Raw genomic sequence first — 16,012 nt, forward strand, 5'->3', positions numbered from 1 at the left:
ATTCATAACAGTAGCAACATTACAGTTATGAAGTAACAACAAAATAATTTTACGGCTAGGGGTCACCACAATATGAGGAACTGTCTTAAAGGCCACAGCATTGGGAATGTTGAGAACCACCAATCTATAGTAAAATGTGCTTTCTAGGAAGACACATCTGCCATTTTTGCAACAAGGGCACTTTGCTCATAAGCTCTTTTCACCAACCAAATTTAAAACCTTCTACCACATTTTGTAAAAGTTTTTCATGCTTCTGATCAAAGAGAAAAGTCACTGGCTAAATTTCACTTACCTAATTATATTCTATAAGTAATTTTTAAGGGACAAAACTCACAAAGAGTAATAATGGTAACTAAAAATTGCAAGTTGAAAGCTTGATGCTGTAGCTGGACTTTTGCTACTTTGTAGGTTCATCTTTCTACTACTCTTCTGCACCCTTTTTCTACCCCTCCAAACCCCTAATACTAGATAGGAGAGAGAAAGATAGAGGGAAACATGAGTGACATTATTGTTAGACCACTTCCTGCTGATTAGGGGCATCTAAATTTTTTAAAAAATTTTTTATTAATTTATTCTTGTTACATCTCAATGGTTATCCCATCCCTTGTATCCTCCCCTTCTTCCCTCCCTCCTCTTTTCCCCTTATTCCCCTCCCCTATGACTGTTCCTGAGGGGGATTACCTCCCCCTGTATATGCTCATAGGATATCAAGTCTCTTCTTGGTAACCTGCTGTCCTTCCTCTGAGTGCCACCAGGTCTCCCCCTCCAGGGGACATGGTCAAATGTGAGCAACACCACATGCTGGTGAGGATATGGGGAGAGAGGAACACTCCTTCATTGCTGGTGGGAATACAAACTAGTACAACCACTTTGGAAATCTATCTGGTGCTATCTCAGAAAAATGGGAATAGGGCTTCCTCAAGACCCAGCTATTCCACTCCTTGGAATATACCCAGAAGATGCTCCAGCACACAACAAGAAAATTTGCTCAATCATGTTCATAGCAGCCTTATTCATAATAGCCAGACCATGGAAACAGCCTAAGTGTCCCTCAATAGAAGAATGGATAAAGAAACTGTGGTACATATACACTATGGAATACTATTCAGCTATTAAAAACAAGGGATTCCTGAAATTTGTGGACAAATGGATTGAGCTAGAAATGATCATAATGAGTGAGTTAAGCCAGAAGCAGAAAGACTCAAATGGTAGATTTTGATCTTTGCTGTCAGGATATCTAATTTCTTCTTTGGGTTGTTTCTTCTTTTCACATGACCACTTAACAACCTGCAACTAGCAGCAACCAACCGCCAACCAACCAACCATCAACAACAACCAACCACCACCACCAACCAACCAACAACAACAACCATCCCACCTTTTGGGGCCCTAGCATTCATATACCCTAGGAGAAGTTCCCAGAATTCCAACCATCACACAATTGCTGAAACTACCTGCAGCTGGCAAAATCATGTCTGCTTGAGCTTAGGGCAAATCGTAGTCAGCTGCTGTGGACAAGCTGAAGCAATCCCATATCCTACTCCTGCGATTAAAACAAAAATGTATTCCCATAATATTTCTGTGTCTTTTCTAGAAACCAGAATTCTCACAACAAGATGGATCAGTGAACTTGAATATTTCCATCATCAGGACACATTTTAGGTGCTTTTCACTAGCTATAAATCTTGAACTCCTCTCTGTTTACTTTAGGATACTTGAAAAAAGTTAAATATCAAATTTAATTTGGGGCTGGGAGATGATGGCTCAGTGGTTAAGAGCACTTGGTGCATATACATGGTGAACATTCATACACATAAGCACACATAAGAATTAGCTTGCTTACTGTCTGGTTTTTTACGAACACGACTGGGCAATTACATATAGATTGATAGTGGTTGAGATCGCATTCACAGGCCTTATCGAGACTTAAGCCAGACAAAAATCACAGCATCAGGGGTGGGGATGGGCATGAAGTCTTACTTGTAACTGGTGGAAAATGATGGCTTCTGGAAGAGGAAGACTTGATTTTCTTTAAGGGAGTGGTCTTGGTGAATTGAACATGCCCAAGTGAATGGTCATACATCTAAGAGTATATAGGCATCACCAAGACTTGTTGGGCTTAAAAAATTGAGGACAAGAAGTTGTGTAAATCTGGGAAGAAATGGGGGAGAGAACTGAAGTTACAATATATGAAATTCTCAAAGAATTAATATCCTTTAAAAAAAAACTAATGAGCCTATAATCTCAGCACAGGCAAGGTGGAGACAGAGCATCTCTTGGGCTTCTCTGACCAACCAATCTAGCCAATCAGTGATCTCCAGTTTCAGTTTCAGCCCTGCCTCAAAAAAGAAAGTGGAAAGCAACTGAGGAAGACACCTTTACATTGAACTCTGTCCCCTACATATATGTGTGCATCGTGTACACCCACTCACACACATATACACCTCACACTCGTGTGCATACCCCCCACATGTGTATGCCAGAGAGTCGAGAAGAAAGAGACCTTGCTTTATCACTTTTAACCTTCATTTTGGTTTGCTCTGGACTCTGAATCACATTTTCTTCAAAAGAACCAGAAAAGTAAAATTATTTGTGAGCCACCAAGTTCCTAAAGGTTATTTTTGTCATTAACAGCATGAGTTCTCCAAGGGTTTGCCCTTATGTCTGCTGCAACAGGTAGTTCCTGTCCCAGAGGGGCTCCAAGCATTAAAGTAATTATATTCCATGATCTGTAATTCCAAGATCTGGGTATGGGTGTATTGTCTCCTGGGTCCTCTTGAAGGTTTAAAAATTATAACTCATGCCAATTTTTTAGGAGTATTGAATAAAGGTATATTGGTATGTCTGTCTTGCTTAGGTATGCGTTTACAGTTATTTTGTTTGCTGAAGTGTGGTATGGAGATCTGTATAAGATCCATCTGCTTTCCCACCCTCTATGTCATTTTGAAACAAATGGATGGGTTTTTACCATTATTTTACTTTTAGCTGAAGATATCTGTTCTCATCATCAAAGAGATCACATAAAAGCAGGTATGGAGACACATGTTGAGTGATGACTGAAGTATCTGTCTTTCAGTCTATATGCTCAGGGTGGTGTTAACTGTGAATTCTATGTTTAATGTAGTATGCCAATAACCACAGGTATGTATTTGTCTTACACTGTTTAACTTTGGAAGTGAGACCATAACAAGAAATGTACACATGATAATTGCATTCAAAAAGAGTCTGTATCTACTCCCTGAGAAAAGTGTGAAAAATATCCATTTTTGCTTATCTTTATCTCTCAGTAGGTTATGGTGGGATTTCTTCCAAATTTTTACCACACATCCTTTCAATTTCATTTCTTTTGATTGTTTTTTTTCTGCCACAATGCAAGCATAAGCATGTGAGTTATGTCTAAATTATTGAAACAACTACAGGTTCTTACAGACAACACTGCTTTAAAGTTTGCTCCTCAAATTGGCAGACAGTAAGTTATTTAGGAATGCAGCAACTTCTCTTGTTAAGCATTTTCTTGGGTGTGCCAATAGTTTCTACTGCTCTGAGACCAGAACTAGAATATTCTAATAAACTCAAAAAGACTTACATAATCTAGTTTTGCAACATTTCTCCAACCTTATACCATTCCAGTCTAAACATGGGCTCAAATTGCCTGGCTTTCATGTGCTCTAACCCACTGTCTCCAGACACAGAGCTAGAGTGCCCACCTACATAGCTTTCAAAAGGCAGGCTTGTATATTAGGACTTCCTTTTTATTGTTGAATCATTTATTTATCTGCTTTACATCCCTGTTGTAGCCCCCTCTCCCCTTTCCTTCTAGCCTGACCTTCCTCCTCCACCCCCTCTCCTGTTCCTCAGAAAAGGGGAGCCCCCTACCCACCTACCCCAGCTCATCAAGTTGCATCAGGCTGAGATCATCCTCTTTCCCTGTGGCCTGGCAAAGGTGTCCTGCCAGGGAGAAGTGATCTAAAAGCATTCAACAGAGTCCATGTCAGAGACAGCTCCCACTCTCCTTATTAGAGCTCTGAGCCTAGCAGAGTTGTGCTCTGAGAGACTCCACCCAGCAGTGGTTCAAAACAGATGCTGAAACTCACAGTCAAACATTGAGCAAAACATAGGGAGTGTAGTGGGAAAGTGGTAGGGGGTGGTCAAAAGGACCTAGAGGTGACAAGATCTCCATCAGAAAATCAACAGAGCCAACTGACCAGGGCCCAGAGGGGATTGTGATTCTCAAGCACCAATGGAGGGCCATGCATGGACTGGACCTAGGTCCTCTATGTAGATGTAGCCAATGAGCAACTCAAAAGTTATTTCTAAAGATCACTTAGGATTCGATCTTCTCACCACATTAGCCTCTGTAATTGACTATCTGTTAAATCATGAATCTATATTTCTATTTCTAGAGATTCATAAAACACATAAAGATGTTAAAAAGAAAACTATTTAGCAATTTATTATAACAAACTCTTTAGTGTTAACACAGTAATGGATAGTACAATTGTATGTATAACCAGGTATGGATATTACTCTAAAGGAATACTTAACTTTTTAGGTTGAAAAATTACTAATTTTAATCTTTCAAGGCAGGAAAATTTGTATAGCAATATTAACTTTATGTGGAGAAATGAATGGTGAGTCATAATGTAAGCCATCTTAGCTATCAAACAAAGCATTCAGATTGAATACATATTAATTGAATATAGATTTATTTGTTTATTACAAGTATTTTATTACATTTATTCAGTGTATGTGTGTAACAGCCTTGTGAATATATCTACATGAGTGTGTGAGAGAAAGTCAGAGACACACACACACAGAGAAGGGAAAGATAAAGAGAGGGGGCGGGGAGAGAGAGAAAGCAGAGAGAGACAGAGAAAGAGAGACATAATGACATACATGTGGAAATCAGGAGACACCTTGTGATAATTATTTCTCAATTCTGTCATTTGGGCTCAGTGGATCCCATGTTTGTGTAGAGGGAACAGGTACCTTTATTTAGTGAGCAATCTCACAGCTCTGAATTCTGTTTTAAAATAGACTTTTCTTATTAATTTATTTATGTATTATAATTTATTCATATTACATCTTGATTGTTATCCCCTTGCTTGCATATTCCTTTTCCCACCCTCCCTCCCTCTTCCACTGTACTCCCTTCCCCAGACCTCTGACAGAAAGGGACCTCCTCCCCCACCATCATCTGAACACAGCCTATCAGGTCTCATCTGGACAGCCTATATCCTCTTCCTCTGTGTGCCTGCAGGGCCTCCCTGCCAAGGGGAAGTGACCAAACCGGGAGCATCAGAGTTCATAAAATAGACATTTCTTAGTGTTTATTTATTATATTGATACCATTTACACAGGTAGTTCTAAGACCAAATAGCATTGAGGATAAAGAAAGAAATTATCATTGGAAGATATAAAAAAATAGAAAAATATCAGTTAAAATTACTTTCATAAACTAGTCCTACTGCAACTTGATATACCAAGCTGGGTTGATATGCATGGGAGGCCTCCACTTCTCAGAAGAGAAAGAGAGGGAATGGGGGGAGGGGTGGGGAAGGGAAAAGGTGGGACTTGGAGGAGAAGAGAGAGGGAAAGTTACTATTGGGACTGTAAAATAAAATAATTGATTAATTAATGAATAAAGAAAAACTTCACTGGCCTAAACAATTAGACTAGAAACAATGAAAAGAAGCAATGTTGTACTAAGAACTCCACTAGCCCCTTTCCCCAAAGATCCTGTATTGGAGTCCAAAAGCCAAGAATTTCTAAGGACTTGAAAAGGGATGATATAATTGAGATGAGAAAATACCACACCACAGTTTGAAAGAGAAGCTGTCTTTTCCTCTATTCCCCATGAAAACCCTCCTCTAGGAAGCATATAGGAATTCTAAAAATGTTTAGTGTGAAATGATATCTGTCAAGAATTGGCGCTACATTACATGTGATGCCAGTCAGCGTTTTAGGTTCATTCCCCAACCCTCTTGCATCAACATGCATGCACTTTCCATTAGATCTCCAATTCCAGACACCAGGGGGAGTCTAGTCATTTTGATCCAACTCTTGAAAATAAGGCTTTTGCCAACATGTATTTCTAAGGCATGTGTGATGAAGACAGGCTGTTGCGGATCACCTACTTTTTTTTTTTAACTACTTACTCTCTCGGCCTTACATTCCAGTTATCCTATTTCAGATTTCCATCATGAACAATGCTTCCCAGATTTTTCAAAAGATACTGGGGTTGGTATCCCTTGAGCAGACCATCACTGCCTTGTTAGTATTGCCAAAGCTGTCGATAGGGGGTAAAATGAAGAAACTAACTAGCCCCAAAGTGATGGGGGTTTTGTTACATAATAGCCACAGCCACTTCTTTTTTCACATTTCAACTTTATTTTAATTTCCAGAAAAAGAGGAAATGAACTGTATAAGAAGGAACAATGAGAGCAGCACATCTGAGTTCATCCTCCTGGGGCTCCCCATCTGGCCAGAGGACCAAGCCATGTACTATGCCCTGTTCCTGGCCATGTACATGACCACGGTGCTGGGGAACCTGCTCATCATCCTGCTCATAAGGATGGACTCTCACCTCCACACCCCCATGTACTTCTTCCTCAGCCATTTGGCCTTCACGGACATCTCCTTCTCATCAGTCACAGCTCCAAAGATGCTCATGAATATGCTGACACACAGCCAGTCCATCTCATATGCTGGGTGTGTTTCCCAGGTGTATTTTTACCTATTTTTTGCAGATCTTGACAGCTTCCTTCTGACCTCCATGGCCTATGACAGGTATGTGGCCATCTGCCACCCTCTGAACTACACCTCCATTATGAGCCAGAGCCTCTGTGTCCTGCTAGTAGTTGTGTCCTGGGCCTTGTCCTTTGCCAGTGCCCTTGTGCACACCCTATTGCTTACCCAACTCTCTTTCTGTGGGGACAATACTCTGCCCCACTTCTTCTGTGACCTCTCTGCCCTGCTTAAGCTGTCTAGCTCAGACACCGCTATCAATGAGCTGGTTATCTTCACGGTGGGAGTGGTGATCATAACTGTGCCGTTGATATGCATTCTGGTTTCTTATGGCTACATTGGGGCCACCATCCTGAGAACTCCCTCCATCAAGGGAATCTTCAAAGCCTTGTCCACATGCGGCTCTCATCTCTCTGTGGTTTCTCTGTACTATGGAGCCATTATTGGACTATACTCTTTCCCTTCTCCTAACAACAGTAATAGCAAGGATGTCATCGTGGCTGTGATGTACACTGTGGTCACGCCCATGCTGAATCCCTTTATCTATAGTCTAAGGAATCGGGATATGAAAGGAGCTCTGAGAAATGTTCTCAGCAAGAGGACATGTTCACAGTGATGGACGTGGTCTTTCCTGAGGGCTGGCGTAAGGCCTTTCACTTGCTGCAGTTGGTGTCTCTTGATGAAGCTTTCTCTGTGTAGTCTGCATTTCCCAGTCAGGGTATAGTTTTCTTCCTATATAATTGTTTTCAATCTTCACTGTCTTGGCAGAATTTTTTTTTAACATACATGTACATTTTCCTTTTGCCTAGTATTCATGTTTTACAGACATTTAAAATCCTCATGTGATCCAGGCTTTTGTTCCTTTTTATTTAAAAAGCTTGTAACCTTTTATAACAAAGTGTTTTCTTCTTTCTCAAGATAACAAAAAGCATACTCTGAGAGGCTCACGGTTCTATTTTTGTATTTACTTTTATAATAGACTTGAAAAATGGAAGTTAGAGGGTTTTTTTGTTTTTAGATTTATTTTCTTTTATATATGTGAGTGCTTTGTCTGCCTTTATCTATGTGTGAAGACAACTCACATACTTGGTCAAAAGAAGCATTGTATGGCCTGGAACTCATGTTCCAAATGGTTGTGAACCACCATGTGGGTGCTGAAAATTGAACTCGGGACTTCTGGAAGAGTGGCCAGTGCTCTTAGCTTCTGAGCCATCTCTGTTGCCCCAATTTTTGTTTTTAATTCCTGCACTATTTTTAAATTTTATTTTTTTCATTTCAACTAACACATAAACAGTATCCATTTGCAGGGTTCCATGTGATGTTTGCATAAGCACATACACTTTGGGAGGCTCAAATCAGAGGTTGTGCAGTTCCTCAGATATTTATCATTTCTTTGAGGTGAAAAATATCCCACATCTCTCCCATTCTTTTAAAATATATAGCATGTTATCACTGTCTTATCACACTATTAAGCAATAGAACATAAGAACCTATTTCCTCCATGACTAGTAGCCAATGGCCAGGATTTTCCTATTCCTACACCTTTTCCCAAGTTGTTTATAATTTTCTTCTCAAGGTGAAAAGACATTACTGCACGCACACTGGTAATGTCTATACTAAATCATTTTGCAAAAGTCTCAGGATTAGGGGAGGGCACAACTTTCTCTTTCTCAAAAGTAATTAGCCTGCTCTCAAAGGAGTTGAAAAAAGGCCAAGATATGGTTCCCGACAGAATGAGCCTAAGCCCCAAGCGTAAACAGAAAGTTGATTGGAGCCTACTCAATGCCATAGGGTCCAGGAGGCTTGAGAGCAGCCGGCATAGAGGTATATCAATAGGTGACCAGATTCGGTCAACAAGTGTGGATGCTGAGTGAGGCTAGGCAGGATGCAGGAGCCTAGACATCCTGGGCAGAGTTCAAGAGGACTTGAATGTGGTTTAGTCCAACTATATTTTATTATCCAGTAAGGGAAATGTACTTCTATGTGCAACCACCATAATGTAGCTGTCTCTTTCTATCAGAAGTAGTTAAAGTTATGTCTTCAGCTCTATGCAAGAAAAGCGTCTTTAAATTCATTGTCATCAGAATATTCAGGAACAGACTTTTCTATATTTATCATTTTATCTAGTTCTAGAAGCATCTATAATACTAAGCTATCAATGTGTGGTAGGAGTGGGATTCAAACTACTGTGTGTGTGAAGTCAAAGCCCAAGTTATAAATATTTTCAAAATCTCCCCAATTACTCATTTTATACAAAAACTTACAATTTATAATATTAATTATAAAACATTAATGTAATCTAGAAAGAAAATAATACGCATAGCAAATGCAGTAAAATATATACATTATGGGTGTTATATTGCTTCACTATATGTACATTTCTATTTGTTACTGATGACATTTACCATTCTTGAGTAATGTATTCATGTAACAATCTCTAGGCATTAGTAGTCAAATGCTAACAAAACTTACAATACTGGCCATATATAGATATTTTTTCTGTTCAAATATATGTTCTAAATATACAGTCTATGACTTTTGAAAAGATATCCACATTCTAATTTAAGCTTCTCGGCATTTGCTCACGTGTTTTATTCTGTATGTTTTACAGCTCTTGGTAATTAAAAAACAAGTTTTTTTCAAATGTAGTGGCCCACAGGTTGTATTTCATTGTGCTTTTACTTTAAATTTCCCTGCTTGTTAATAAAGGAAAGCATTTTAGCCCGCGTTTATATCTTACTAGCACATAGCCGGTGAGTCAAATTCTCTGAACTCCAACTCCCTCTTTGTCAGAGGGTTCTCACCCCACATGTCACAGCGTCATGTTGCTCCCGGAGGCACCTGTAATGTCTTCCACAATAGAGTAGCATCTAAGTGTCACTGCCTGGTAAGAAGTGGATGTTATTTCCTGACTAGAATTTTGTTTATTTTATATTTTAAGAGTCCGGGCCATGCTGTATAACTTTGGAAAACCTGCTTCTTACTATGTAGCCAAGGCTGACCTTGAACTTGGAACAATCCTTCTGCTCCAGTCTCCCAAGTACTGGGATTGCAGGATTATGCAACCATGTGTGACTAGTATCAGAACTTCAAGGAAATATTGATCTCTTTTATGGATAGGGTCAAATGATATGTTTCCCTTGATAAAATGATGTCAGAATCCTGAGTTACCATGTAGTAAAAGCCATGGAGAGACCATAATTGGATCTGAGTACCCACACTATAGCCCCTCTTGCTACAGAATTTATTTATATTACACACATGGTCATGTCCTTTTGTAATACTGCTGTCATTTTTCTCACTTCTCTCACAATAGACATTTATTTCCTGCAGTTAAAATGAAAACTGACTCTCAGATTAGGCAGTAAAAAGTAAATACATTCTAAAAATGTACTTAGCTTATTATATGTATGGCAAATGGTGCCATTATTTGAAGGCTGTTATTTTGATACTATCAATATCTAAGTTTAAGTTACATATCCAATTTAAGCTTAATTTTATAAGTTTAAAATGATTAATGCATCAATTAATGACTAGTGTTCTTGGTTCTAATAGGATTTTTCTAGAAAAATAATCTTGAAACTGTCAACCATCTTGTTATTCTGTTTTCTAGACAATGGGGAAGGAATTGAGACCAGGAAAAGTGCAGAGAGATAGTAGAGTAGAATTTTTTGCAGCAGTAGCATCTTACTATCTAGACCAGGCTGACCTGGAACTCACTATGTGCATCAGACTTATAGAGATCTCCTTCCCTCTGCCTCCTGATTGCTAGACTAATGGCATGCACCACGACACCCTGATTAAGGGTACACAGATACACAGAACTTGCTATGGATATGTTTTATTACCAGATTCATCCCTCTGTATGCAGCTTAAAACAGAGTGGCAATTTAAAAAGTAGTGAATAGTGTGGCCAAAGTGGCAATATTATTGTGATGTTAATAATTGTCAGGATATCTTATTGCTGTAGGCAGTTTATTGCATACATGTGTAATAATATACATGTATGTATATATTGTCAGAATAAATGCCTTTCATCCAGAGATCTTGAAATACAAATTATACACACACACACACACACACCTCTTATGAATAGTAGCTTAGGTGTACAAGATAGTGTTTATAGTCAGACAAAAGCTTGCTATAAATTGCAGCATTTGTTATATATAATTGTCTATTCTCATAGATAATATAATGGTCTAATTACAGAAAACAAAGACTTAATATTTTCTACCGTACTACATAAGTATGTGTCAAATTAGTGTGTTTCTTATTGTATTAAACCAAGAAGCATATCTATCTCATTGGCATGTAAATTTCCTTTTGTCTTTAATAAATGATAGAAATTACATGCATAACAAAAATTGTTTTAAAATAAAATTATTTTTGTCTTATAAAAACCAATTTTTAATTTGAGTATTTTATACGTGTATAATGGGTTTTGATCAATCTACCTTTCATTCCATCTTCTCCAATGTCTCGCCTATCATCCCACTACATTTCTCTCCTAAATTGATGTCTTTTTTTTTTCCTCCTAAATCTACTGAGTCCATCTTCTGCTGCCTATATGCACATGGATGCAAGGCTATCTCCTGCAGCGTGAGTAACCTCTCAGGGCTCATATCTTGAAAGAAATCTGGCTTTTTCTGTCTAGCAGCCAGTACCAATAACTCTGTAGTTAGACGTGGAATGGCATGATCACCTCCAGCCTCAAAACCTGAATTTAGTCTGGACTGAGTTTATGTAAGTCTTGGAGATGCCATCAGAGCCCCTTTGCATTCACATATGCATCTTCCCTGGCTCTTATGATCTTTCCTTCCCTCTTCTACAGTTGATCTCTGGGTAATGGGAAAGATGTATATGTCTCATTTATGGCTAAGAATTCTACAGCTTCATATTTTTTACACCTTGACCAGTGGTGGGTCTGTGTGTTCACCACCATCTACTTCAAAAATTTAAGATACTTTAGTGAAGCTAGAGGTGCATTAATTTATGGCTATAACAATAAGTCATAAAGATATTAGGGGTAATTTTAATACTGTGCCCATTTAGCAGAGTAATAATAAGTAGATTTTCCCCTAGGGGCGTGGTCCTGATAATAGTGTTGGGTATGGATTTCAATTTGTGGAACAAACTTTAAACTCAATTTTAAAAAGTGATCGGCTCCTTCGATGGCATTCTTGCCACTATGGCAACAATGGACATGTCTTGCCAGGTCACTCCTTATTGTAGCTCACAGGGTTCATAACTATGTAAGATCAATGGTTACTTTTGCCCTCTGGTAGTATGCATAGAACCTCCTAGCATTATGAAAGCTACCCAGTAGAAATGATGCTTCCAAGTGAATATCAGCTTGATCTTTCCCCCATGACATCAAATATGTGGTGTCTTTAGCAATAAGACCCTGTTGTCAAGTTCTAGAGAGCAAACAAGAGCATTGATAATAGCCTATAAAGTTTAGAGGTCCATGAAACCTCACAGAACGACCCCAAAAGAGGTAAACCATTCCTGTCACTGGAATCCTTATCTGTAAGCCTGCAGTGTCTCAGAGGATATTACTGCCTGGTTATAAGATAACCACATCTAAATTTCCTTTATACATGCACATGTATGTATTTTTGTAAGCTTCTATCATAGTAACTTTCCACATGACCTTTTTGAATCATTTTTAATGTTGGTTATCACTCAGTGTATGCCCTCCTCTACCTTGCCTTCCTATCTCCACCCCATTTAATCCCTTTTCTTTCATTGTTCCCCTTTCATCTTTTATAATACTACACCGAATGTGCAGATTGACTTTCATAGGATGGTTATTTATATAATATCATGATAAAAATTTAGAACTTCAAACCTAGTGCTATTATTTTGATTGAGCCAAATCTAGAGTATTAGAACGGTGAATAGTGATGGCCCGCCGTGTCCCTGGTAATCATCTATATTCTTTTAACTGGGAGAGGCCCTTACTGACACAGTTATACTGGAGAGAATAAAAGTCATCCTACTTTTAGCTCCTGTACTTGGTTTTGGGTTTGTGGGAAATAATTTCAGTCCCAAATGACTTAAGGCGTATACTACACTATGAGTGGACTAGGAATCATCCTGAAGAAGAAGAACACTGTTCTGCAGCATCAACATTCTTAAGGGTCCTGGGGTACTTTGGGAAATGCAAAGTCTTGGGACTCCGTCCCAGAAACACTGATCCAGAATCTGTGCCTGCAGATCTCCGGACTCAGCATAAAGCAAGCTCTCTAAGATTGCTAAAGGTTTGGGTTTTGGCTTTCACTCCTCATTTAGGAAGCCAGTATGTAAACAGCGGTTGGTCAGTGTTGAGCAAAGTAATGACGCTTTCAGAGAACTTTCGTTATGATTTCGTAATATTTCAAAAAGGGCCATCTTGAAATCTTCTTTTCTTATGGAGTAAAGAGGAAGCTAAGACCAAAAGCAACTGCAGTGTTGACAAATCCCTGGGGCTGCTTTAATCTCCCATAGGAGTGGGAGTTGCTGAAACATTTTACACCCTGACAAAGAGTAAAGCCTTTAAAAAACCTTTTATTCAAGGGATAAGTGTTTTTGCATTCTTTGATTTCAGTAGACTCCTAAGGTTGAAAAGAAAACTCATCTAAGTATATATTGGAAAAGACTGCTAAATAACACAGCTAGTTCTTTATATTCTGAGTTGTATTAAAGCTAAGGGGAATGACAATTCTTCAAAATTGTCTTGAAAGGGGATAACCAAGTGTGTATAACTGTAATGTTAATGCACTCCCCATGTAGAAGAAACAAACAACTAAATTAATTTAACATCTGCTAATCCAAAGCTCTTCATTTACAAACAAATTTGGAAGTAGACACTGCAATAAAAAGAGTACATAGGTGAACAGTAAGCAGTGGCCTACTAAATATAACAACAAAATTATATGGCCCATATCTTTAAAACCTAGCATTTCTAAGATCCTCAGAGACATATGTCTTAAAATCTAATTTTTCTGTGTGTAAATGCTTTTATACTACTGGCATACATTCTTGATACAGAGACAAATCCACAAACAAGCACTGGAAAGTCCTTTTAGTGTTCTCACCCAGTAGTCCCAGGAAGCTGTAGCACTAAACATTTTTGACCATCAGTGGAATATCATCCTTACTGAACCCTTGGCAGATCATTGGAAGCTGGGTGACCAGCACAGAAGCCTAAACATTGAATTTCTTTTGTTGGGCAGTCCTCCCTCTATTCTGCATCTCCTGGAATGTAACTAATGTAACATCCTATACTTCTCTCCTGACCTGCACTTACTCCTCTAAACATGATGGGTAATTTTTAACTTCCATTAATCTGTGGACCCGTAACCTAGAATGAAATGTCAAGAAAGCATGGATTTTTACCCACTCAGTGCTGAGAGGCAGCACTTAACTCTAGGCCAAACAAATGCTAAATGTATAAATTTCAAAGAAAAGTGTTACTTTGGAGTTGAGAGAGGTGTGAGGAGTGATGACAACAATGCCCATTGTTTTTGAATACCTACTATTTTCTATTTGCCACAGTATTATTAAAAAATATACTTCATGGTGTGCTTTACTTAATCATCTCCCTCATTGAATAGAAAGTATTGAGTTAGTTGGAATAGTACATGCCTGTAATCTCAAAACTTAGAAGGCTGTGGTGGATAACTATGAATTTCAGGCTACTATGAGTTATGTATTATACAAAGCCTACTGGGTTGTATAGAAAAGACTCTACCTAAAAACAAACAAAGATGAAAAACACAATACCAGCAACTCAGAAAGAATATACTATCCATCAGTGAGGCTGAATAAATGGGAAAATAGTCTCTTGGTTAGCAGTTGACTTCTCAAACTGAAAGCCTCTTATCTAACTCTACTGCGGACTTTTCATTAAATATTGCTCTTGCTATACCTAGGAAGAGAAAATTTTTCTATGACAGAGAAGCCTCTTTAGGGCTCCCTTCATGTCCTTGTTCCTCAGGCTATAGATGAAGGGGTTCAACATGGGAGTCACCACTGTGTACACTGCAGCAGCTGCAACGTCCTTCTCTGTGGACTCAACAGAGGGGGGGAACAAATAGACACTGAAGAGTGTTCCATAGAAAACACACACCACACAAAGGTGGGAACCACAGGTAGAAAAGGCCTTTGAACTCCCAGCAGGAATTCGAACCCTCAGAACGGCAAATACAATGTGGACATAGGAGATGACAATGATTACAAAAGGGACCACGAGTACTGTGCCTCCAAAGGTAGAAAGCACTAACTCATTGACATAAGTGTCAGAGCATGATAGCTTCAGGACAGAAGTAAGGTCACAGAAAAAGTGAGCTATTTCCCCAACAACACAGAAGGACAGTCGAGCCATGAGGAGAGTGTGAGTCAGGGCAACTACATTGGTGAGGACCCAGCACAGGGCAAGCATCAGGGCGCAGACTCGGGCACTCATGATTGTGGAATAGTGGAGAGGGCGGCAAATGGCCACATAGCGGTCATAGGCCATCACAGCCAGGAAGAAGCTGTCCAGATCACCAAACATCATGAAGAAGTACATCTGGATGAGACAACCTGTATAGGAGATGGTACGGTGCTGAGTCTGAACATTAAACAGCACCTTGGTCACTGTAGCAGATATTAAACCCATGTCAGCGAATGATAGGTTGGCCAAAAAGAAGTACATAGGAGTGTGGAGGTGTGGGTCAGAGCCAATGGCCAGGATGATGAGAGCATTCCCAGTCACGGCTATAAGATACATACACAGGAAAAGTCCATAGAGCAGCTGTTGATGTTCTGGAAACCCTGATATTCCTCGTAGGAAAAACTCAGAGACACTGGATTGGTTTTCCATGAGTGTACATTATCTGGAGATCAGAAAAGATAGTCAGAATGTAGGGTTGACACTAAAGTTCCCGACACCTATATTTGTATTTAAATTCACTCTCTGTACTTGCAACATGATGCCGCTTCTTTCATGTTTGTGTCTTTCTGAGGACTCTCATGATAATCTTCTCTAAATTAGATATTGTGTACACAGCATGCTCCTCAAGGCTTGCTATCTACAGTATTAACAAGCCTTAGCCTAGGTTTACAGCTCCTGGCATTTCCATTAGTGCAGTATGGTGTATTTGTGAATATGCTGAGGTAGGATAATTATACATTCTTTGGGGGGAAGTGATTCAACACGCACACATACACACACACACACACACACACACACACACACACACACTCAGGCTTGCACATACATAATGCTTAATTCTGTGCT

General features: G+C 39.1%; 2 protein-coding genes across 2 annotated transcripts; one reads left to right on the forward strand and one right to left on the reverse strand.

The window, feature by feature from the left end:
- Positions 1-6,415: 6,415 nt before the first annotated feature.
- On the forward strand, positions 6,416-7,363 carry LOC311606591 (olfactory receptor 1J21-like; the record flags this gene model as incomplete). Its single annotated transcript, XM_084797922.1, has 1 exon — positions 6,416-7,363. One exon carries the CDS (start codon positions 6,416-6,418, stop codon positions 7,361-7,363), a length of 948 nt encoding a protein of 315 aa, XP_084654048.1.
- Positions 7,364-14,659: 7,296 nt separating this feature from the next.
- OR1N1 (olfactory receptor family 1 subfamily N member 1) lies at positions 14,660-15,595 on the reverse strand (the record flags this gene model as incomplete). Its single annotated transcript, XM_084797930.1, has 1 exon — positions 14,660-15,595. One exon carries the CDS (start codon positions 15,593-15,595, stop codon positions 14,660-14,662), a length of 936 nt encoding a protein of 311 aa, XP_084654056.1.
- Positions 15,596-16,012: the final 417 nt, after the last annotated feature.

The sequence above is a fragment of the Acomys minous genome, assembly GCF_964271855.1.
Source record: "Acomys minous genome assembly, chromosome: 10".
NCBI lineage: Eukaryota > Metazoa > Chordata > Mammalia > Rodentia > Muridae > Acomys > Acomys minous.